The following is a 25,458-nucleotide window of genomic DNA, read 5'->3' as shown; positions in this document are numbered from 1 at the left end:
TGTCTATCCACGGCCTCCTCTACTGTAAAGATGAAGCCACACTCAGGTTGGAGGAACAACACCTTATATTCCGTCTGGGTAGCCTCCATCCTGATGGCACGAACATTGACTTCTCTAACTTACACTAATGCCCCACCTCCCCTTCGTAACCCATCCGTTCTTTATTTATATACACACATTCTTTCTCTCTCTCTCCTTTTTCTCCCTCTGTCCCTCTGACTATACCCCTTGCCCATCCTCTGGTCCCTCCCTGATTTTCCTTCTCCCTGGGCCTCCTGTCCCATGATCGTCTCATATCCCTTTTGCCAATCACCTGTCCAGCTCTTGGCTCCATCCCTCTCCTTCCTATCTTCTCCTATCATTTTGGATCTCCCCCTCCCCCTCCCACTTTCAAATCTCTTACTAACTCTTCTTTCAGTTAGTCCTGACGAAGGGTCTCGGCCCGAAACGTCGACTGTACCTCTTCCTAGAGACGCTGCCTGGCCTGCTGTGTTCACCAGCAACTTTTATGTGTGTTGCTTGAATTTCCAGCGTCTGCAGAATTCCTCATGTGAGCGGATGGAATTTAGTGGAGGGGAGGGATTGTGAAGGGGTGGGGGGGAAAGCTGTTCCCAGGTTAGTGCTGGGAAGGCAGGGGATAGTTTATGGCGAGGTGGGGAGAGACAGGGAGGGGGGAGGCGGTGAGAGGGGTCAGTATGGAGAGATGGGGAGATTCAGGATGACGAGGAGGGAGAAGGGAAGATGGGGAGATGGATCAGTACAGAGAGTAATGGGGGGACAGACTGAGAGACGGGGAGGGGGAGAAACGGGAAGGAGGGAGAGACGGGGAGAAGGATCAGTATGGAGAATGGGGAGGGGGTAGAGACGGGGAGAGGGGGAGATGGGGAAGGGGATGAGTCGGGTTCACTCTTGGAGTGAGCCTGATAATGACATGCATGTCATCACTGCTCGTGGAGGGGGACAGAAGGTCTTTTGTACGAAGATTTCTCTCTCCCATTCTGTCCCACTGTCTCTCTCAATCTCTCTTTGTCTCTCTCTTTTTGTGTGTGTCTGTCTGCTTCTCTCTGTCTCACTCTCCCTCCTCTCCCTCTCTCTTCTCCGCACACACACCCACCCCCTCGGTGGGCTGTCTGACCTCCCCTGTAAAGGGGCAGGCCACCGTAAGCTCAGGGGCGGGTCAGGGAGCCTTTGTTCAAAGCTCTGCCCCCCTGCCCCCTGGTGTGGACAGTGCAGGGGATGAGAGATCAGTCCCATTCCCTGCAGAGCGTGAGACACCCGCTCCCTTTGGTCTGGAGGCTGCCAGCAATCGTTTGACCTGCGCCGTGCGACAGGAAGAGACGGGGCAGGCATGGGAGGCAAGCCTCTCTGAGAGAATATTGGCATTGCTGAGACAACAAGATTGTGCTGTTACTTCAGTCTGTGCAGAACAATGCATGCGGTACATCTTCACTTGGCTTTAAATTCCCATATTTTCATGCAACAAGTCACTTTGATAGTCCATAACACTCAAAGGCATTTGGCTAGCCGGGGTGTAGTGTTATTCAGCTGCACAACAGCCCTTGGGTAGAATCTGTTTTTCAGTCTTATTGTCTCTGTATCTCTGTAGGAGATTGAACGCACAGTGTCCGGGACGGGATGGGTCTTTAATGATGTCATGAGCACGCCGTAGGCATCGGGAGTCGTAGATGGTCTCCAGGTCCGGTTGTCGAGTCCCGGTGATGTACGGAGCTAATCACCCATTGGAGAGCTTTGTGACCTGCCTTGCTGCAGACAGAGTCCCACGCTGCCGTTCCACCCGTCAGTACGCTCTCCGTCGCACACCGATCAAAGTTGGCCGGCTGTTTTGGGGGCAGATTAGCTCTTTAAGCCCCTCAAGGTAGTCTAGTCATTGTTGTGCCTCCCCTACTGTCGAGGTTGTGTTGACAGCCCCTCAGTGATGTTTAACCCCGACGACTCGAACCTGGAGACCCGTTCCACTGTTCATGAACGGTGGGGCTTGCTTGGGATCTCTTGCCTTCCTGAAGTCAGTTCTCATTTCTTTTGTCTTCCCGCTGTTAGAGCGATAGGTCGTGGTCCCTCGCACCAGTCGGACGATTCGATATCATGTGTGACTCGGCCGGCCACAGTTGTGTCGGAGGCCGAATCACTGCCCCGCAGCCCGTCGCAGTACGTGGGCTACACGGCTACACAGCACCGGGAGAGGCCGTTCGGCCCAACTGGTCCATGCTGGCCCAGTTGCCCCACCTGAGTGCATCCCATTCGCCCCATGTGTGCCCCATGCCCCTCTAGTGCAGGGGTTCCCAACCTGGGGTCTCCTGACCCCTGGGTTAGTGGGAGGGGGTCCATTAAGAGGCTGGGAACCCCTGCGCTAAGCCTTTCCTGTCTGCGTACCATGTAAATACAGTGTCGGGAAGTGTCTGGTCATGCACTTCGGGGTAGGCGGAGTAAGAATATCGGCCGTTTTCCAAACCGAGAGCAAATTCAGAAATTGGCGGTGCAGAGAGACTTGGGAGTCCCTGTAGGTTGAGCCTGTGGTGAGGAAGGCAAATGGGATGTTAGCGTTCATTTCCAGAGGACTGGAATATACAAGCAAGGATGTAATGCTGAGACGCGAGGAATTCTGCAGACGCTGCAATTTCGAGCAACACACATCAAAGTTGCTGGTGAACGCAGCAGGCCAGGCAGCATCTCCAGGAAGAGGTACAGTCGACGTTTCGGGCCGAGACCCTTCGTCAGGACAGTCAACGTTTCGGGCCAAGACCCTTCGTCAGGACGAAGTCCTGTCCTGACGAAGGGTCTCGGCCCGAAATGTCGACTGTACCTCTTCCTAGAGATGCTGCCTGGCCTGCTGCGTTCACCGGCCACTTTTATATGTAGTGCTGAAGCTTCATAAGGCATTGGTCAGACCACACGTAGTGAGCAGTTTTGGGCCCCGAATCTGAGAAAGGATGTGCCAACATTGGAGAGGGTCCTGAGGTGGTTAACGAGAATGATTCTGGCAATGAAAGGGTTAATGTGTGAGGACCGTTTGATGGCTCTGGGCCTGTACCCACTGGAGTGTAGAAGAATGGAGGCGGGGGGGTGGTCTCACTGAAATCTATTGAATATTGAAAGGCCTTAATAGAGTGGATGCTTCCTGCCACGGACAAGAGAAAATCTGCAGATGCTGGAAATCAAAGCAACACGCGCTACAGATGCCGGAGGAACACAGCAGGTCATGCAGCATCAACGGAAAAAAAGTACACTCGATGTTTCGGGCCCAGACCCTTCGGCAGGACAAACATCTGAGGGTGTTTTTTTTATGGCGGGGGAGTCTAGAACCAGAGTACACAGCCTCAGAATAGAGGGGCCCATCTTAGGACGGAGAGGAGGAGGAAATTCTTTAGACGGAGGGTGAGGAATCTGTGGAATTCGTTGCCACAGACGGCTGTGGAGGTCAAGTCATTGGGTATATTTAAAGCGGAAGTTGATAGATTCTTGATTAGTCAGGGTGTCAAAGGTTAAGGGGGGGGAGGCAGGAGAATGGGTTGGGAGGGATAATAAATCAGCCATGATGGAATGGCAGAGCAGACTCAATGGGCTGAATGGCCTGGTTCTGCCGCTACATTTTATGGTCTCATGAGAAGCTGCAGAAATAGTGGACTTGGCTCAATGCACCACGAGCACATCCCACCCTGTCATCAGCCGTATCTCCAGGAGGTGCTGCCTGAAACAGGCAACGTCCACCATCCAAGAGCCCCGACATCCGCGCCATGCCGTCCTGACGTGGCTCCCATCGGGCAGGAGGAACAGAAGCCTGAAGTCCCACACGGCCAGGCACAGCAACCATCAGCCACGGTGGAATGGTGTAGCAGATTTCAACGGGCCGAATGTCCTGATTCTGCTCCTGTGTCGTATGGGCTTCCGTACTAGAATTCTGGGAGAACGCAGGGTCGAAGGAATGAGGCAACGTCTCCACCCACCCAGCCTTCCTTTCCAGTCCTGATGAAGGGTCTCAGCCTGGTATGTTGACTGTTCCTCTCCACGGATGCTGCCCGACCTGCTGAGTTCCTCCAGCTTTGTGAGTGTGTATATGTGTGTGTTTGTGTGTGTGTGTGTGTGTGTGTGTATGTGTGTGTGTGTGTATATGTGTGTGTATATGTGTGTGTTTGAGTGTGTGTGTGTGTGTGTGAGTGTGTATATGTGTGTGTTTGTGTGTGTGTGTGAGTGTGTATGTGTGTGTTTGTGTGTGTGAGTGTGTATGTGTGTGTGTGTGTGAGTGTGTATATGTGTGTGTGTGAGTGTGTATGTGTGTGTGTGTGTGAGTGTGTATATGTGTGTGTGTGTGAGTGTGTATATGTGTGTGTGTGTGTGAGTGTGTATGTGTGTGTGAGTGTGTATATGTGTGTGTGTGTGTGAGTGTGTATGTGCGTGTGTGTGTGAGTGTGTATATGTGTGTGTTTGTGTGTGTGTGAGAGAGAGAGAGTGTGGGCTGCTCTACTGAGCATCTGCAGAATCCCTTGTGCTTACACATTGTCATAGACTGGTTTGAGTTGGATCAGCCTGTCTTTGCTGGTTTGTATTATCCTGGATTGGGGTATTTTACGTTACATTGGTTTGGATCGGATCACATCGCAGTGCTCTCGATAGGGTTCTGTTCAGTGGTTCAATAATTCAATTGGCCAATTTACTATCAGAGAATGCAGACAGTTTACAGCCTGAAATTCTTACTCTTTGCAGAGGTTGGGTTGGTTCGGATTGGATTGGGTTGGTTCGGAGTGGATTGGGTTGGTTCGGAGTGGATTGGGTGATTTCGGAGTGGATTGGGTCGGTTCGGAGTGGATTGGGTCGGTTCGGAGCGGATTGGGTGGGTTTGGAGTGGATTGGGTTGGATTGGATTGGATTGGGTGGGTTCGGAGTGGATTGGGTGGGTTCGGAGTGGATTGGGTGGGTTCGGAGTGGATTGGGTGGGTTCGGAGTGGATTGGATTGGGTGGGTTCGGAGTGGGTTGGGTTGGATTGGATTGGATTGGATTGGGTGGGTTCGCAGTGGATTGGGTGGGATTGGAGTGGATTGGGTGGGTTCGGATTGGATTGGGTCGGTTCGGATTGGATTGGGTCGGTTCGGATTGGATTGGGTCGGTTCGGATTGGATTGGGTGGGTTCGGAGTGGATTGGGTGGGTTCGGAGTGGATTGGGTGGGTTCGGATTGGATTGGGTCAGTTCGGATTGGATTGGGTCGGTTTGAGTGGATTGGGTCGGCTTGCAGTGGATTGGGTCGGTTCGGAGTGGATTGGGTGGGTTCGGATTGGATTGGGTCGGTTCGGATTGGATTGGGTGGGTTCGGATTGGATTGGGTGGGTTCGGATTGGATTGGGTCGGTTCGGAGTGGATTGGGTGGGTTCGGATTGGATTGGGTGGGTTCGGATTGGATTGGGTCGGTTCGGAGTGGATTGGGTCGGTTCGGAGTGGATTGGGTGGGTTCGGATTGGATTGGGTCGGTTCGGAGCGGATTGGGTGGGTTTGGAGCGGGTTGGGTTGGTTCAGAGCGGGATGGGTTGGATGGGATTGGATTGAATTGGATTGGGTGGGTTCGGATTGGATTGGGTCGGTTCGGAGCGGATTGGGTCGGTTTGGAGCGGGTTGGGTTGGTTCGGAGCGGGTTGGGTTGGATGGGATTGGATTGAATTGGATTGGGTCGGTTCGGAGTGGATTGGGTCGGCTCGGAACGGATTGGGTGGGTTCGGAGCGGATTGGGTCGGTTCGGAGCGCATTGGGTGGGTTTGGAGCGGGTTGGGTTGGTTTGGAGCGGATTGGGTGGGTTTGGAGCAGGTTGGGTTGGTTCGGATTGGATTGGGTCGGTTCGGAGCGGGTTGGGTTGGATGGGATTGGATTAGATTGGATTTGGTTGGTTCGGAGTGGATTGGGTGGGTTCGGAGTGGATTGGGTGGGTTTGGAACGGATTGGGTGGGTTCGGAGCCGATTGGGTGTGTTCGGAGTGGATTGGGTGGGTTCGGAGCGGATTGGGTGGGTTTGGAGCGGGTTGGGTTCGTTCGGAGTGGGTTGGGTTGGATGGGATGGGATTGGATTGGATTCGGTGGGTTTGGAGTGGATTGGGTCGGTTCGGAGTGGATTGGGTGGGTTGGAGCGGATTGGGTGGGTTCGGAGCAGATTGGGTGGGTTCGGAGCGCATTGGGTGGGTTTGGAGCGCATTGGGTGGGTTCGGAGCGCATTGGGTGGGTTCGGAGCGCATTGGGTGGGTTCGGAGCGGATTGGGTCGGTTCGGACTGGATTGGGTCGGTTCGGAGTGGATTGGGTGGGTTCGGATTGGATTGGGTCGGTTCGGAGTGGATTGGGTCGGTTCGGAGTGGATTGGGTGGGTTCGGATTGGATTGGGTCGGTTTGGAGCGGATTGGGTGGGTTTGGAGCGGGTTGGGTTGGTTCGGAGCGGGTTGGGTTTAATGGGATTGGATTGAATTGGATTGGGTCGGTTCGGAGTGGATTGGGTCGGGTCGGTTCGGAACGGATTGGGTGGGTCCGGAGTGGATTGGGTGGGTTCAGAGTGGATTGGGTGGGCTCGGATTGGATTGGGTCGGTTCGGAGTGGATTGGGTCAGTTCGGAGTGGATTGGGTGGGTTCGGATTGGATTGTGGGTTCAGATTGGATTGGGGGTTCGGATTGGATTGGGTCGGTTCGGAGTGGATTGGGTCGGTTCGGAGTGGATTGGATTGGGTGGGTTCGGAGTTGATTGGGTGGGTTCGGAGTGGATTGGGTGGGCTCGGATTGGATTGGGTCGGTTCGGAGTGGATTGGGTTGGGTGGGTTCGGAGTTGATTGGGTGGGTTCGGAGTGGATTGGGTGGGCTCGGATTGGATTGGGTCGGTTCGGAGTGGATTGGGTTGGGTGGGTTCGGAGTTGATTGGGTGGGTTCGGAGTGGATTGGGTGGGCTCGGAGTGGATTGGGTGGGTTCGGAGTGGATTGGGTTGGTACTGATTGGATTGGGTCTGTTCAGAGTGGCTTGGCTACTCTGAACTTTACTGATCAAGAACGGTTCAGAACAGAGACGAGGAATTTCTTTACCCAGAGGGTTGTGAATCTGTGGAATTCATTGCCACGGGTGGCTATGGAGGCCAAGTCATTTAAAGTGAAGGCTGAGGGGTTCTTGATTAATCAGGGCACCTATGGTTATGGGGAAAAGGCAGGAGAATGGGGTTGAGGGAGATAATAAATCAGCCACGTTGGAATGGCAGAGCAGACTCGATGGGACGAATGGCCCATAAGACACTCTTGCGTCTTATGATCTTATTTTGAGGATCCGTCGTTTTGGACTGTATTGTATTGCCCTAGTTTGAGGATACTTTATTTTGGACTGGAGTCATTTGTTCTGGATTGGGAATCTGTAGTTTTAAACTGGGTTTAATTGTGTGTCGGCTTGAACCATTGTCCCGGACAAGGCTGTTCTTTTGGATTTGTCTCGGTTCGGGACGCCCTGTTTCAAATTGGATTGCAGTGGCTTGTGTCACTTTGAGCTCGTGGTTATTTTTGGACTGGGCTGCATAATTTTGCAGAGGGTTGCATCGCTTTGGATAAGGTTACGCTCGACCGAGCTGGGCTGCAATGCCTCGGTGGATCGGGACAAATTCCTCCCTCGGATCATGTCACGGGCTTCTGGACCCGTGTGCGTTGGGTGGGCATGGCGCGGTGTTGGGGTGGGTTTGCCAGGCTGGGGTGGCATCGCACTTCCTTGGGACTGCCGGACATGGAATTCCTCTTGGATCGGCTCGCGTTGACCTCACATGAACCAGCCTCTTCTGAGGGAGTCCATTCCTCCCGCTTCCTGCCTCCTCCGGAGCTAAAAATACGCCGGCGAGTTTGAGCAGAGGCGGCTCGGGGGTGGGTGATCACCTCCCCAGTGACCCTCAGCCATAGGCAACCCCCTCCATTGCCCACCAACCCCTCCCACCCGTGCGACCCAGGCGAGTTTGCTCTGTCTCGCTGCTTCAAATCGAATGCAAACATAAAAGGGAGCCGACGGGACCGCCTCCAGTTTGCAAAGCACCGGAGGGGACGGGACGTGCGGAGTGCAGCGTGCTCCGAGGGTAGGGTTTACTTTCTTGTCAGGGCCTGGGAGGAGGGCGGAAGGTTCCAGCCGGAGGGGGGGCGGTGTGGGGTGGGGAGTGGAGTGGGTGCTCGGTGAGGCGGCGCTCGCTGCCGGCACTACTTTCGCGCCGGGGCCGGGCTCTCATTGTGCGCGAGCACCGGAGCCGCGCGCTGGGGGTTTGCGGGCGGGAGGTGCCGCCGCGGCCGGAGGGAGAGACCGGGGACCCGGCGCCCGGGACTCGGGGAACGGGCTCGCACACGCCCGGCACGGCTTGCACAATAAACTCCCCGCTGCATTGATCACTTTGCACGGGAGGCGCAGGCAGGCGGCAGCGGCGGCTCTGCAAGGAAGAAAGAAGTAAAGAGGAGGAGGAGGTGAGGAGGGAGCGCGCACTTGGAGGCGGCGCAGGAGCGGAGTGGCCCCGGAGGCGCTTCCTCACAGGTAGGAGGGAGCGGGACGATGAGGAGTGGGGAGGGCGTGAGTGTGAGGATGAGGGGAAGGGGTAGGGTAAGGTGTGGATAAGGGGTAGTATGAGGGGACGGCGAGTGAGGGAACTGTGGTAGGGGAGGGTGAGTGTGATGGTTAGGGGAGGATGAGTGAGTGAACAATGGTAGGGGAGAGTGAGGACGAGGGGTGGGGAGGATGAATGAGGGAACAATGGTAGAGGAGGGTGAGGATGAGGGGTAGGGGAGGATGAGTGAGGGAACAATGGTAGGGGAGGGTGAGAGAGAACAATGGCTAGAGGAGGGTGAGTATGAGGATGAAGGGTGGGAGGATGAGCGAGGGAACAATGGTAGGGGAGGGTGAGTGTGAGGATGAGGGGGAAGAGTTTGATGAAGGGAAGTGAGTGGGAGGGAGGGGGAGGAGGAAGAGTAGGGGTAAGGGGGAGGATGAGGGGTGGGGTGATGAGGAAGATGAGTGGTAGGGGTGAGGGGAAGAAGAGGATGAGGGGTAGGGGTGAGGGGATGAAGAGGATGAGGGGTAGGGGTGAGGGGATGAAGAGGATGAGGGGTAGGGGTGAGGGGATGAAGAGGATGAGGGGTAGGGGTGAGGAGGAGGATGAGGGGTAGGAGTGAGGAGGAAGATGAGGGTAGGGGTGAGGAGAAAGAGGATGAGGGTAGGGGTGAGGAGGAGGATGAGGGGTAGGGGTGAGGAGGAGGATGAGGGGTAGGGTGAGGGGGACAATGAGGATGGGGGTAGGATGAGGAGGAAGGTGAGGATGAGGGGTAGGGGTGAGGGGGACGAGGATGAGGGGTAGGGGTGAGGAGGAAGATGAGGATGAGGGGTAGGGGTGAGGTGGTATGAGGAGGGATAGTGCTGAGGGGATGATGAGGATGAGGGGTAGAGGTGAGATGAGGATGAGGAGTAGGGGAATGAGGAGGTTGAGGATGAGAGGTAGGGGTAGGGGAGGTTGAGGATGAGGGGAGAGGGGAAGTTGAGGATGAGGGGCAGCAGAGAGGGGAGGATGAGGGGTAGGGGAGAGGGGACATTGGAGAAGGGTAGGGGAGGATGAGGGATAGGGAAGAGAGGAGGGTGAGTGAGGGATCAATGGTAGGGTAGAGATAGGATGGGTAGGGAGTCGTTTGGATGTGAGGTTTGGAAGGGGGGTATTGGACACTGGATGTGAGGTTTGGAAGGGGAGGGTATTGGACACTGGATGTGGGGTTTGGAAGGGGAGTATTGGACACGGTTTGGTTGTGGGGTTTGGAAGGGGAGGGTATTGGACTGTTTGGATGTGGGGTTTGGAAGGGGAGGGTATTGGACACTGTTTGGATGTGGGGTATGGAAGGGGGTATTGGACACTGTTTGGATGTGGGGTTTGGAAGGGGGTATTGGACACTGGATGTGGGGTTTGGAAGGGGGGTATTGGATACTGTTTGGATGTGGGGTTTGGAAGGGGGGTTTTGGCACTGTTTGGATGTGGGTATTGGACACTGGATGTGGGGTTTGGAAGGGGAGGGTATTGGACTGTTTGGATGTGGGGTTTGGAAGGGGAGGGTATTGGACTGTTTGGATGTGGGGTTTGGAAGGGGGGGTATTGGACACTGTTTGGAGGTGGGGTTTGGAAGGGGGTAATGGACACTGGATGTGGGGTTTGGAAGGGGAGAGTATTGGATACTGTTTGGATGTGGGGTTTGGAAGGGGGTATTGGACACGGTTTGGAAGGTGAGGGTATTGGACACTGGATGTGGGGTTTGGAAGGGGAGGGTATTGGATACTGTTTGGATGTGGGGTTTGGAAGGGGAGGGTATTGGACACTGGATGTGGGGTTTGGAAAGGGGATATTGGGCACTGGATGTGGGGTTTGGAAGGGGAGGGTATTGGACACTGGATGTGGGGTTTGGAAGGGGTATTGGGCACTGGATGTGGGGTTTGGAAGGGGAGGGTATTGGACACCGGATGTGGGGTTTGGAAGGGGGTATTCGGCACTGGATGTGGGGTTTGGAAGGGGAGGGTATTGGACACTGGATGTGGGGTTTGGAAGGGGAGGGTATTGGACACTGGATGTGGGGTTTGGAAGGGGGTATTGGACACTGTTTGGATGTGGGGTTTGGAAGGGGAGATTGGACACGGTTTGGAAAGTGAGGGTATTGGACACTGGATGTGGGGTTTGGAAGGGAGTATTGGACACTGGATGTGGGGTTTGGAAGGGGGTATTGGACACTGGATGTGGGGTTTGGAAGGGGGTATTGGACACTGGATGTGGGGTTTGGAAGGGGGTATTGGACACTGGATGTGGGGTTTGGAAGGGGGTATTGGACACTGGATGTGGGGTTTGGAAGGGAGTATTGGACACTGGATGTGGGGTTTGGAAGGGGAGTATTAGACACTGTTTGGATGTGGGGTTTGGAAGGGGAGTATTAGACACTGTTTGGATGTGGGGTTTGGAAGGGGAGTATTGGACACTGTTTGGATGTGGGGTTTGGAAGGGGAGTATTAGACACTGTTTGGATGTGGGGTTTGGAAGGGGAGTATTGGACACTGTTTGGATGTGGGGTTTGGAAGCGGAGGGTATTGGACTGTTTGGATGTGGGGTTTGGAAGGGGAGAGTATTGGACACTGGATGTGGGGTTTGGAAGGGGGGTATTGGACACCGGATGTGGGGTTTGAAAGGGGGTATTGGACACTGGATGTGGGGTTTGGAAGGGGGGGTATTGGACACGATGTGGGGTTTGGAAGGGGAGGGTATTGGACATGGTTTGGATGTGGGGTTTGGAAGGGGGTATTGGACACTGGATGTGGAGTTTGGAAGCGGGTATTGGACACTGTTTGGATGTGGGGTTTGGAAGGGGAGGGTATTGGACACTGGATGTGGGGTTTGGAAAGGGGTATTGGATACTATTTGGATGTGGGGTTTGGAAGGGGGGTTTTGGACACTGTTTTGAAGGGGGGTATTGGACACTGTTTGGATGTGGGGTTTGGAAGGGGAGTATTGGACTCTGGATGTGGGGTTTGGAAGGGGGTATTGGACACTGGGTGTGGGGTTTGGAAGGGGGTATTGGACACTGGCTGTGGGGTTTGGAAGGGGGTATTGGACACTGGCTGTGGGGTTTGGAAGGGGGTTTTGGACACTGGATGTGGGGTTTGGAAGGGGGTATTGGACACTGGATGTGGGTTTTGGAAGGGGAGGGTATTGGACACTGGATGTGGGGTTTGGAAGGGGGTATTGGACACTGGATGTGGGGTTTGGAGGGGGCTATTGGACACAATGTGGGGTTTGGAAGTGGAGTGTATTGGACCCTGTTTGGATGTGGGGTTTGGACGGGGGTATTGGGCACTGGATGTGGGGTTTGGAAAGGGAGGGTATTGGACACTGTTTGGATGTGGGGTTTGGAAGGGGAGGGTATTGGACACTGTTTGGATGTGGGGTTTGGAAGGGAGTATTGGACACTGGATGTGGGGTTTGGAAGGGGGTATTGGGCACTGGATGTGGGGTTTGGAAGGGGGGTATTGGACACTGGATGTGGGGTTTGGAAGGGGGTATTGGGCCCTGGATGTGGGGTTTGGAAGGGGGGTATTGGACACTGGATGTGGGGTTTGGAAGGGGAGGGTATTGGACACTGGATGTGGGGTTTGGAAGGGGAGGGTATTGGACACTGTTTGGATGTGGGGTTTGGAAGGGGGTATTGGACACTGGATGTGGGGTTTGGGAGGGGGTATTGGACACTGGGTGTGGGGTTTGGAAGGGGAGGGTATTGGACACTGTTTGGATGTGGGGTTTGGAAGGGGGGTATTGGACACTGGATGTGGGGTTTGGAAGGGGAGGGTATTGGACACTGTTTGGATGTGGGGTTTGGAAGGGGGTATTGGACACTGGATGTGGGGTTTGGGAGGGGGTATTGGACACTGGATGTGGGTTTTGGAAGGGGAGGGTATTGGACACTGTTTGGATGTGGGGTTTGGAAGGGGGTATTGGACACTGGATGTGGGGTTTGGAAGGGGGGTATTGGACACTGGTTGTGGGGTTTGGAAGGGGAGGGTATTGGATACTGTTTGGATGTGGGATTTGGAAGGGGGGTATTGGACACTGGTTGTGGGGTTTGGAAGGGGAGGGTATTGGACACTGTTTGGATGTGGGGTTTGGAAGGGGGTATTGGACACTGGATGTGGGGTTTGGAAGGGGAGGGTATTGGACACTGTTTGGATGTGGGATTTGGAATGGGGTATTGGACACTGGTTGTGGGGTTTGGAAGGGGAGGGTATTGGATACTGTTTGGATGTGGGGTTTGGAAGGGAAGGGTATTCGATGGAGTTTTTTTGGACGCAGTTTTGAGGCGTTGGTGTTGATTTGTGCCTCAAACCTCGGGAACCGAGTTCCATGTGTCTCTGAAAGGGAGGGGAAGCCACTCGGCTGGAGATTGTCATGCTCTCTGGGCTCCTTGGAGTCCACGATGGTGCCTCTGCTCTGTTAGAAACACGGCCGGGGGGGGGGGCCATGAACCGCAAGCAGCCCAGGACTGGGACAGAGCGCTGTAACCTGCCTCCTCCGCAGGGCAAGTGTATGCAGAGTCTGGAATGTATATCGGCTTCAGAGGTAGGGGGAAGGGGAGACGGGTCGTCTGGTCGGTGACAGAACCTGGCAGGGGTGTTGATGCAGAGCTCTGGCCTCCCAGTGAGACGTGCTTTGTGTTCATCTGCACGAGGACGTCTCTTTAAGGCATTAACAGAGGTTGTTTGTAATCCCTACCACTCACATCTGTTCTATCTAGTGCTAGAGGACTCTCTGTCCCTCGGCTAATTGTAGTGTGACAGCTAGCTGGGAGGGGAGTGTTTCCGTGAGGTCTCCGCTGATCTGAATCTCAACTCGATATGCCCACCTTTTCCGCCGGCATCCCCAGTTAAAAATCTGTGTCTCAAAATCTCCTCGGGTGCCCCACGACTCGGGACCCCTTTGTGTGAGGAATCTTACCAGCGCTGACCGAGTTGGCTGTAATTCAAAGGTGGTTTTCGCTCCTTCGCCAGGGATTATTTGCTGTCTGTCAATACCGGTGTTGTTTTTTGTCCTTCCCAACCTCAGGAAGCCACAGAACTGATTTTTCAAGGAGGTAGCCTCGGGGGATTTAGCTGCTGAGATACAGGAATGAGTCATTTAATCTTTCCCCCACCCCCCCGCCCCTTTTCCTTCTCGTTACCCTCCCTGGCACCCACCTCCTCATACTCCTACCATCCTCCCCTCTGTGTGTGAAGCTGACTGTTTTTGCTTCTCTTTCTCTCCCCCCGCCCCCCCCACCACGCCTGAAGCCACAGGCGGTACACCACCTCCTTCCCACCAGCTGCGATGTGTCAATTCATAGGCGCTCCAGGAAGCAGTTCCTTCCTGTGACCCCCCCCCACCTCCTCAACCCCGTCCCTGAACAGACACTGCCACCTTGGTCAGTAGGGGGAGGTGTGATGGTGATTCAGTAGGAAGAGGTTGTTCTCTGAGTGAGTTGGTCCAGGGTCTGTTAAATCAGAGATAGAAAGGGAGGCGCTTCTGTGTGTGTGTGTGTTGGGGTATATGAGATGAATTAGGCCATTTGGCCCATCACACAATTGCTTCACCATTCAATTTTTTTAAACCTCCTTCCCATTTACCCCCTGAACCTGCTTCTCAATCAAGAGCCAGCCAGCCTCTGCAATGAATTCCACAGATTCCGACTGGTGCCCAGTGGTGGGTGGTGCCCGATGTCTGGTTCTAGTGTCCCGGGATTGATTTTGGACATCAGAATCAATGATATTGCCAGTGACGTACAGAATGTTGTGAAATTCATTCTTTGGTGGCAGCCTCTTCCTCTCTGTGGTCAATGACTATTACCTCACATCTCTGTAGTTTTGCACTATTTGTTTTTTTTTAATACGTCCGTAAACCATAGAAATTTACAGCAAATTACAGGCCCTTTGGCCCATAATGTTGTGCCAACCATGTAACCTACTGTGGAAACGGCGTAGAATTTCCTAGCGCATAGCCCTTCATTTTTCTAAGCTCTGTGTTCTTATCTAAGAGTCTCTTAATAGGCCCTATTGTATCCGTTGCAGGCAGTGCATTCCACACACCCACCACTCACTGTGTGAAAAACTTACCTCTGATGTCCCCCTTGTACCTACTTCCAAGCACCTTAAAACTATCCCCCCTCATGTTAGCCCTTTCAGCCCTGGGAAAAAGCCTCTGGCTATCCACACGATCAATGCCTCTCATCATCTTATACACCTCCATCAGGTCACCTCACCTCTGATCCTCTGTCGCTCTAAGGAGAAAAGGCCAAGTTCACTCAACCTATTCTCATAAGGCACTCTCTCCAATCCAAGCAACATCCTTGTAAATCTTCTCTGCACCCATTCTATAGTTTCTATATCCTTTCTGTAGTGAGGTGACCAGAAATGAACACAGTACTCCAAGTGGGGCCTGACCAGGGTCCTATACAGCTGTAACATTACCTCATGCCTCTTAAACTCAATCCCACGGTTGATGAAGGCCATCACACCATACACCTTCTTAACAACACTGTCAACCTGCATAACAGCTTTGAGTGTCCTATGGACATGGACCCCAAGATCTCTCTGATCCTCAACACTGCCAAGAGCCTTACTATATTCTGTCTTCAAACTTGACCTACTGAATGAACCACTTCACACTTGCCTGGGTTGAACTCCATCTGCCACTTCTCAGCCCAGTTTTGCATCCTATCGATGTCCGGCTGTAACCTCTTGACAACCCTCCAGTCTATCCAATTTCCCCCGGGATCAATAAAGTATGACTATGACTATCCACAACACCCCCAACCATTGTGTCTTGAGCAGATTTACTAACCCACCCTTCTTCCTCGTCCAGGTTATTTATAAAAATCACAAAGGGGGGTGGGTCCCAGAACAGATCCCTGTGGAACACCACTGGTGACCAACCTCCGTGTAAAATATGAACCCTCTACAACCACCCTTCTGTGGGCAAGCCAATTCTGGATCCACAAAGCAAGGTCTCCTCGGATCCCATGCTTCATTACTTTCTGAATGAGCCTTGCATGGGGAACCTTATCAAGTGCTTTACTGAAATCCATATACACTACATCCACTGCTCTACCTTAATCTTTTTGTAACTTGTGGTAACGTCTTAAAGTATAGCACTATGCTGCAGTTGCAAAAGAAATTTCATGGCAGCACAATAGCACAGGGGCTGGTGGTACCGGTGACCTGGGTTCAGTTTTGCTGCTGTTGCAACCAAATCAGGGAACCCCCCCCCCCACCCTCCACATTCCCTTAATCTTCATCAGTGAAGGGGCTTCAATCAGAGGTTAAAGTAACACTCGAAAACCATACCACTCACTATGAGAAGTTTGTACTTTCATTCCCTGTGACTGCTTAGGTTTCCTCTGGGTGCTGTTTCCTCGCACATTCCAGAGACATACGGGTTAGTGGATTAATTGGCCATCTGGGTTGAATTGGGTATCGCGGGCTCATTGGGCCAGAAAAGCCTGTTACCGTGCTGGAAGTAAATTTGTCAGTGATAATCAACGTGGTGATTGTAAGCATCGCAGTGAATCCTCACAGTGGTAGGCTGTGTGAAACCCACTTAGTCTGACTCTTCAGAAGGTGATGCCTCAGAAAGACAGCATCCATCATTAAGGACCCCCATCATCCAGGATATGTCCTCTTCTCATTGCTGCAGGAGCCTGAAGATGTTTTAGGAACAGCTTCTTCCCCTCCACTCTCCGATTTCTGAATGGACAGTGAACCTATGAGCACTACCTCGCTTTCTTTTTGCACTAATTTAATTGTTATACTGTACGTTATTGTTATTTAGAGTTTTTGTGTATTGCAAAGTACTGTTACGGCAAAACAATGTATTTCCTGACATACACCGGTGATGTTAAACCCGATTCTGATTTAGGCCACTGCCCGTGGGATGTTTGCATCCTCTCGCTCTGCTATAGGACTGATGGTTGGCCTGGGTCTTTGTTGGCACCGTAAACACTCAGTGTCCTTTGGATCTTGCCTTCTGCACCAGGACAGCTCAAAAGCCCATATTAGCCTTGATGGGGTGATTGTGGTGAACTTCCACCTGAACAGTAAAACAGATTCATTTCTTTTTACGTTCTATATCAATGACTTGGATGAGGGAATTGATGGCTTTGTGGCAAAATTTGTGGACAATGTGGAGCGGCAGATAGCGTTGAGGAAGCAGAGAGGCTACAGCTGGACTTAGACAGATTAGGAGAATTGGACAAAGAAGTGGCAGATGGAATACAGTGTGGGGAAGTGTATGCACTTCCCGGTACTGTGGAAGAAATAAAAGGGTAGACTTTTTTTCTAAATGGAGTGAAAATTCAAAAATCTGAGGTGCAAAGTGACTTGGGAGTCCTTGCGCAGGATTCCCTAGAGGTTAATTTGCAGGTTGAGTCTCTGGTGAGGAAGGGAAGTGCGATGTTAGCATTCATTTCAAGCGGATTGGAATATAAATCAAAGATGTGATGTGATAAAGCACTGGTGAGGCCTCACTTGGAGTATCGAGAGCAGCTTTGGGCCTCTAGTCTGAGAAGGGATGTGCTGACCCTGGAGAGGATTCAAAGTAGGTTCACAAAGATGATTCCAGAATTGAATGGCTTGTCATTTGAAGAGCGTTTTAATGACTCTTGGCCTGTATTCAGTAGAGTTCAGAAAGATGAGGGGTGACCTCATTGAAACCTAGCGAATGGTGAAAGGCCTCGATAGAGTGGATGTGAAGAGGACGTTTCCTTTAGTGGGAGAGAGTAAGACCAGAGGGCACAGCCTCATCTTTTTAGAACAGAGATGAGGAGGAATTTCTTTTGCCAGACAGTGGTGAATCTGTGGAATTCTTTGCCACGGACAGCTGTGGAGACCACGTCTGTGGGTATATTTAAGGCAGAGCTTTATAGATTCGTGATTGGTCAGGGCATGAAGGGATACAGGCAGAAGGCAGGAGATTGGGGCTGAGAGGGAAAATGGATCAGCCATGATGAAATGGGGTAGACTCGATGGGCCAAATGGCTTAATTCTGCTCATGGTCTTAGAGATTCCAGTAGTGGAGATTTTCAGAATCTGTTTATTATTATTGTTGGTACCGGGATAGAGAACTGTGCAAAAGTCTTAGGCACCCTAAGTTATTTAATATAAATTTTGTTTCAGATTTTTATTTTTTGTCTTTTGCATTAAATCGTTAGAAAGGAATGGCATAGGATCAGGTGTAGAGTCTCTATGGATTGAGTTAAGAAATGCAGGGGTAAAAGGACCCTAATGGCAGTTGTATACAGGCCTCCAAACAGCAGCCGGGCTGTTGATTACAAATTACAGCAGGAGATAGAAAAGGTGTGTCAGAAGGGCAATGTCATGATAATTGTTGGGGATTTTAACATGAAAGTGGATTTGGAAAACCAGGCCAGCGCTGGATCTCAAGAGGAGAATTTGTAGAATGTCTTAAGGGATGGCTTTTTAGAACAGCTTGTTGTTGAGCCCATTAGGGGATCGGCTGTGCTGGATTGGGTGTTGTGCAATGATATGGAGGTGATAAGAGAGCTTGAGGTTAAGGAACCCTTAGGGAACAGTGATCACAATATGATCGAGTTTACTTTGAAATTTGAGGAGAAACTAAATTCCAATGTGTCAGTATTTCAGTGGAATAAAGGAAATTACAATGGCAGGAGAGGGGAACTGGCCAAGGTTGACTGGAAAGGGACATTCGCAGGAAGGACAGCAGAGCAGCAATGGCTGGAGTTTCTGCGAAAAATGAGGGAAGTGCAAGACAGATATATTCCAAATAAGACATTTTTGAATGGAAGAACACTAGTGATGTCAGAGCCAAGTAAAGGCAAAAGAGAGGGCATACAAGGAAGCCAAAGCTAGTGGGAAGATAGAGGATTGGAAAGCTTTTTAAAAACCTGCAGAAGGAAACTAAGAAGGTTATTAGGAAGGAAAAGATGAATTATGAAAGGAAGCTGGCGACTAACATCAAAGAAGATACTAAAAGCTTTTTTAAGTATATGAAGGGTAAAAGAGAGTTGATGGTAGATATGGGACCAATAGAAAATGATGCTGGAGATATTGTAATGAGAGACGCAGAGATGGCAGAGGAACTGAATGCATATTCTGCATCAGTCTTCACAGTGGAAGACATCTGCAGTATACTGGACATTTAAGGGTATCAGGGAAGTGAAGTATGTGCAGTGAAAATTATGACTGAGAAGGTGCTCAGGAAGCTTAATGGTCTAAGGGTGGATAAATCTCCCTGGACCTGATGGAATGCACCCTCAAGTTCTGAAGGAAGTAGCTGGAGAGATTGCGGAGGCATTAACAATGATCTTTCAAGAGTCAATAGATTCTGGCATTGTACCCAATGACTGGAAAATTGCAAGTGTTACTCCGCTATTTAAGAAAGGTGGGAGACAGCAGAAAGGAAACCATAGACCTGTTAGCCTGACATTAGTGGTTAGGAAGTTGTTGGAATCGATTGTTAGGGATGAGATTACGGAATACCTGGGGGCACATGACAAGATAGGCCAAAGCCAGCATGGTTTCCTGCCTAAGCACCTGCAATTTTTTGAGGAAATTACAAGCAAGTTAGACAAAGGAGATGCAGTAGATTTGGTGTACTTGGATTTTCAGAAGGCCTTTGACAAGGTGCCGCATATGAGACTGCTTAGCAAGATAAGATCATATGGAATTACAGGGAAGTTACTAGCATGGGTGGAGCATTGGCTGATCGGCAGAGAGTGGGTGGCTGGCTGCTGGTTACCAGTGGAGTTCCACAGGGGTCAGTGTCAGGACCGCTGCTTTTTACAATGTATGTCAATGATTTGGACTTTGGGATTAATGGATTTGTGGCTAAATTTGCCAATGATACAAAGATAGGTGAAGGAGTGGATAGCATTGAGGAAACAGAGAGCCTGCAGAGAGACTTAGATAGTTTAGGGAAATGGGCAAAGAAGTGACAAATGAAATACAATGTTGGAAAGCATATGGTTGTGCACTTTGGTAGAAGAAATAAATGGGCAAACTATTATTTAGATGGGGAGAGAATTCAAAATGCAGAGATGCAAAGGGACTTGGGAGTCCTTGTGCAGGATACCCTAAGGGTAACCTCCAGGTTGAATCGGTGGTGAAGAAGGCAAATGCAATGGTGGCATTCGTTCCTAGAGGTATAGAATATAAGAGCAGGGATGTGATGTTGAGGCTCTATAAGGCGCTCATGAGACCTCACTTGGAGTGTTGTGTGCAGTTTTGGGCTCCTTATTTTCGAAAGGATATACTGACATTGGAGAGGGTTTAGAGAAGATTCACAAGAATGATTCCAGGAATGAAAGGGTTACCGTATGAGGAATGTCTGTCAGCTCTTGGGCTGTATTCCCTGGAGTTCAGGAGAATGAGGGGGGAATCTCATAGAAACATTCCAAATGTTAAAAGGCCTGAACAGATCAGATATGACAAAGTTATTTCCCATGGTAGGGGAGTCTAGGACAAGAGGGCACAACTTCAGGATTGAAGGACGTCCATTTAGAACAGATGTGGAGAAATTACTTTAGTCAAAGGGTGGTAAATCTGTGGAATTCGTTGCCACAAGCAGCTGTGGAGGCCAAGTCATTGGGTGCATTTAAGGCAGAGATTGATAGGTCCTTGATTAGCCAGGGCATCAAAGGGTATGGGGTAAAAGCAGGGGAGTAGGGGGTCACTGGAAAAATTGGATCAGCTCATGATTGAATGACGGAGAAGACTCGATGGACTGAATGGCCTACTTCTGGTCTTATTAGTGTGTCAGTAGAAAAGAGCAAGTTTTAGATTACTGAATATTCATTTTCCAAGAAAAAAAAATTAAATGTTATAGAGAAATGTATTCTGTTAAAACGGACAGGGTTGAGAACCAGAAATGCCGTGAAAACTGAGTACAGCAGATGAGAGATACATCAAACTAGGCGTATCTTCTAAATTGGAAGAAGTGCTGTACTGCTATCAGCTCGGAACCACTGGAGTCCAGTGGACCTCAACAGTCCAGTGAAGTCTTGTCAGAAGTGGTCTTCATGGAAGAGTTGTTGCTAAAGAGCCAAAGTGAACAAAGCCAAGAGATTCGCCTACATCCAAAAACAGAAGGACTGGGGCGCTGTCCAAAGGGCAGCAGATGCTCTGTATTGACAACTCAAAATCTGAAATTTTGGCTCCGGTAAGAGGCAGTTTGTCCATAGAAGAGAGCGCTACATGGACGAGTGTCTGCAGCCAACAGTGAGGTTCCCTGCATGTTTAGGGCTGCATTTCTGCAAATGGAGTTGGTGATCTGGTCAGGATTAATGGAATCTTCAGCGCTGGGAAGTACAAGCAGATTCTCATCCATCACACAACACCATCAGGGGCGTTTCAGTCGGCAACACCGGTGAGGAATCGAGTCATCCGCAGGGTCACACGTCCTCCTGGAGATATCGAAAAATGCTGGGCCACTCGGCGAACCCCAAGAATGGGAATCCACTGCCGTGAAAAACCACGGTTTGAGTAGCTGTAGATTATGGACTCTGACAGGACTCCCAGCCACCTTGAAAAGGGAAGTACCAAAGAGTAAATACAAAATACTCTGCAGATGCTGGGGTCAAGGCAACAGGCACAACACGCTGGAGGGACTCAGCAGGTCGGGCAGCATCCGTGGAAACAAACAGTCAGCGTTTCTGGCTGAGTTCCTCCAGCGTATTGTGGAAGTACCAAAGAGAATTGATGCAGTTTTGAAGGCAAGGGATAGTCACACCAAATACTGATCTGATTTATTTTTTTTTACTGTTGACAGCTCTTTATAGTAAATTTTTGATATTGAGAAACTTTTCATTACTTTTGAAAGCATCCTCGCTTTCCAGATAATGGCATCCATTAGTCTTGCGAGACCATGGATCTGCGCCTGGAAAGTCTTCACTCTCCAGGGCGCAGGCCTGGGCAAGGTTGTGTGGAAGACCAGCAGTTGCCCATGCTGCAAGTCTCCCCTCTCCACGACACCAATGATGTCCAAGGGAAGGGCATTAGAACCCATACAGCTTGGCACCGGTGTCATCGCAGAGCAATGTGTGATTAAGTGCCTTGCTCAAGGACACAACACGTTCCCTCGGCTGGGGCTCGAGCTCACGACCTTCAGGTAGCTAGTCCAATGCCTTAACCACTTGGCCACATGCTCACACTTTACAGAATGTTATTATATATGCCTAAGCCTTTTGCACAGTTCTGTACATGGAAAAGCTCTTATTTGTGTGCTATCTGGACAGAGCATTCCATACTTTTGTACATAATTGATTTAGTTCAATTCAGAGATGCAGAACAGACCTGTCCGACCCACTGAGCCACACTGTCTAGCAACCCACCGATTTAACCCTAGCCTAATCACGGGACAATTTGCAAAGACCAACTAACCTACTAACCGGTATGTCTTTGGACTGTGGGAGGAAACCAGGGTACCCGGATGAAACCCATGCGGTCACAGGAAGAATGAACCAACTTTCTTGCAGAGGACGTGGGAATTGAGCAAACAATTCCCGTGTCCTGAGTTGTGATAGTGTTGTGCCCATTCAGGGAACACAAAGGGGAAAGAGGCTGCAGAGTGAAATTACAGGGAGTTATTAGGGTGGCTCAGTAGTGTAGCGCTTAGCAAAAGACTGGGATTCGAATCCTGCTGAACGAGTTTGTACGTTCTCTCTGTGACCATGTGGGTGTCCCAGTAGTGAGTTGTGGGGATGCTACGTTGACACTGGATGCGTGGTGACACTTGCGGGCTTCTCCCAGCACATCCTCGGTCTGTGTTTGTTGTTAACACAAGCTAAACATTTCACTGTAGGTTTACACGTGCTCGTGACAAAGTTAATCCTTTACCAAGAGAGTGCATTACAGGTAGATAAAGTGCAAGGGTCACCGTGAGATGGACTGAAGAGATCAAGGGTTCATCTTTATTGTATGAGAGGACCGTTCGAGCATCTGGTAGCAGTGGGTCAGAGCTGTCCTTGAGCCTGCTGGTGCGTGTTCTCTAGCCTTTGTACTTTCTGCCCGATGGAAAGGGGAGTGGGGGGGTGAGAGGAGAGTGGGTGACTGGAGTGGGAGGAGTCTTTGATTAAGTTGGCTGATTTCCCAAGGCTGTGGAAAGCGTTTACACCTCCTTTCCCATGTATCAAAACTGTTGCATCCGATAAGTCTGGCGTTTAGATCAGAATGGAGGCGTGGGAGACTGCACATGTTGGATTCTGGAGCGAGAAGCAGGCTGCTTCAGGAACTTGAGGAAAAGGACAACATCCCACGCACCATCAATCTATGGGATGTGACAGTCAGGGAGTTGGGATACATTTTTAGTGTTCCGCTATCGTAATTATACCTGCCTTTGGTGTGGGTGACTGTTGGTGCTGTGTCTTGCACCTTGGTGCTGGAGGGACACTGTTTGGCTCTATTTAAGTCAAGTCTATTGTCATTTAACTGTATACACGTATACTGTCAAACGAGATGACGTTTCTCCGAACCAAGAGAGTACACATGACACACAGTAACTCAGGAAAGTAAGAATTAAATGTACAAATGAATTGCATGTGAACAAAGTAAAGTCATAAATTTAAATATTGTAGGGTACAGTGCAAATTATCTGGTGACACTTCGAATGCGATGTGGCAGGGAGTTCAGAAGCCTCATGGCCTGAGGGAAGGAACTGTTTCTCATCCTGACTGTTTTTGTTTTTATGCATCGGAGTCTCCTGCCTGATGGTAGAAAATCAAAGAGGATGCTGGATGGATGGGTGGGAACCTTAATAATACTAAGGGTTCTGTGTATGCAGTGCTCTTCATAACTATGTATGGTTGAATGATGATTAAACTTGAACTTGAAAAGGGTCGTATATCCACCCCTCGACCATCTGTCTTTCTCCACAGACACTGCAAATCAAAATTCCTGCTTTCAACTTCCTAGCTACAAAGAAATCCTATTACCCTTGGACAGGACGTACAGGAACCTTGATACCCACACCACCGGGTTCAGGAACAGTTATTACCCCTCAGCCATCAGGCTCCTGAACCGGTGTGGGTAACTTCACTCACCCCAACACTGAACTGATCCCACAACCTATAGACTGGCCTTCGAGGACTCATTTCAACACACACTATCAGTATTTTTTTTATTTGCACAGTTTGCCTACTTTTGCACGTTGGTTGGTTGTCCCATCTTTTTGTATAGTTTTTCATAAATTCAGCTCAATTTCTTTACTTTCTTGTAAATGCCTGCAAGAAAGTGAGTCTCAAGGTGATAGACTGGGAACCTGGTTCGGTTCTGATATGAAATGTGATGTCGTGTGGCAGCGGTACAGTGTAATACATAAAAAAAGAGCAAAAAGGTGGCGAGGTAGCGTTCATGGGTTCATTGTACGTTGAGAAATCTGATGGAGGAGGGGAAGAAGCTGTTCCTGAAACGTCAAGTCTGTGTCGCCAGGCTCTTGTACCTCCAACTTGATGGTGGTAATGAGAAGAGGGAGTGTCATGCGTGTTGGACGTCCTTAATGATGGATGCCATTTTTTTTTGTTGATGTCCTTGACGGTGGGGAAGGCTATGCCTGGCTGAGTTTATGACCCTTTGCAGTTTTATCCAACCCTGTGCATGGGAGCCTTCATACCAGACGTTGATGCGACCTGTCAGACCGACGTGCGCGGACTTTGATCATAAATTTACTTCGACTTTGGAATTCAGCCATGGCTGGGAAGTTTCCAGTCACTTTCCTGGGAAAAGAACAGAGTTCCTGTTTGGAATGGGGTTGGGAACCTGTGGAGGATCGGTAAACTTCTGTCTCCTGACTGGCTGCCTCTTTCTCTCCTCCTCCCCCCCCCCCCCTCTCTGGGCCAGTGATGCCGGTGATGATGGAGAAGCCGGGCTCGGCGGGAATACTCTCCCGGGGAGCCAGGATGAAGGGCCTGAACAACGGGAGCCAACAGCTCCGGGAGTCGGAGGAGGAGGAGAGCAGCGACGAGGAGCAGCCGCACGCAGCCATGTCCGTCCTCTCCATCGAGTGGAAGAAGCGAGAGCAGCATGGACTGCACGGTGGGCACCTCCATCGGACCCAGTCCCTCACTTACCCTCCCCCCGCCTGCCTGCTCTTGTCTGATCACCCATCACCGTCTCTCCTCCACTCACACCCCCATACTGCCCCTTCTTACCTCCGCTCCCTCCAGCTGCTCTGCTCTCTTAGTATTTTCTCTATTCCAGTAAACATTTGTCTTGCTCTCTTTCCCTTCAGACAGCATGATCCGGGTTGGATCGGACTACCAAGCAGTGGTGCCGGAGTGTCACCCAGGTACGAATCTCGCGGGGGCGGGGACGGGGGTGGGGGAGGAATTAGCTCGCGAATGGTGCGGAAAGCAGTGCAGAGACAGGGATGGCCTGCAGCCTGGCCTGCGGGGTGCAAGTGGGAAGCGAAACAGCTAGTGTTTATTGTGGTTTTAAAAATTATATTCAGAGATACAGCACGGGTGCGGGGGGGGGGTGGTTCAGACGCATGGCATTCAGGATGAGGTAGTAAATTGTTTTAGGTATTGGTTTTGAGGAAGAAGCCAGAGAGTACTAGTAGATGGTGTCCCTTTACCGTATCCCATCAACTGTAGCTGTCGATACCTCTCCCATCCATGTACTTATCCAAATTTCTCTTAAATGTTACCATCGAACCCTGTTCAACTGGCAGCTCTCAGCACCCTCTGAATGAGATAGATTCCCCTTAAATATTTTATCTTTCACCCTTGTCTCTGGAAAAAGCCTGCTTGCGTTTACCCTGTCTACGTCCCTCATAAATGTGTATACCTCTGTCAAATCTCCCCCCTTCTCCTACGGTCCAGGGAATGAAGTCAGAACCTATTCAACCTTTCCCTATAACTTCCTTGTGAGTTTTATTTTCTCTATTCTTTTGAGTTTCTGACT

The 25,458-nt window shown here is 50.7% G+C and overlaps 1 protein-coding gene across 6 annotated transcripts in view; it reads left to right on the top strand.

Annotated features, from left to right (window-relative positions):
- Nucleotides 1–25,458, top strand: part of rcor2 (REST corepressor 2) — a 111,894-nt gene that overhangs the window by 48,691 nt on the left and 37,745 nt on the right. For 4 of the 6 annotated variants that reach the window (XM_063036479.1, XM_063036478.1, XM_063036482.1 and 1 more), the window contains 2 exons: nt 24,394–24,588; nt 24,785–24,841. In XM_063036479.1, coding sequence (XP_062892549.1) covers nt 24,394–24,588; nt 24,785–24,841 — 252 coding nt within the window. Of the gene's footprint in view, nt 1–7,462; nt 8,078–8,194; nt 8,521–24,393; nt 24,589–24,784; nt 24,842–25,458 lie in introns of those variants that run through there. The other 2 variants (XM_063036481.1, XM_063036480.1) reach the window with 2 other exon arrangements.

This window comes from Mobula hypostoma, chromosome 30 (assembly GCF_963921235.1).
Source record: "Mobula hypostoma chromosome 30, sMobHyp1.1, whole genome shotgun sequence".
Taxonomy (NCBI): domain Eukaryota; kingdom Metazoa; phylum Chordata; class Chondrichthyes; order Myliobatiformes; family Myliobatidae; genus Mobula; species Mobula hypostoma.
Note: the sequence above shows the minus strand (reverse complement) of the source record. Positions and strands in the feature narration are given on the sequence as shown.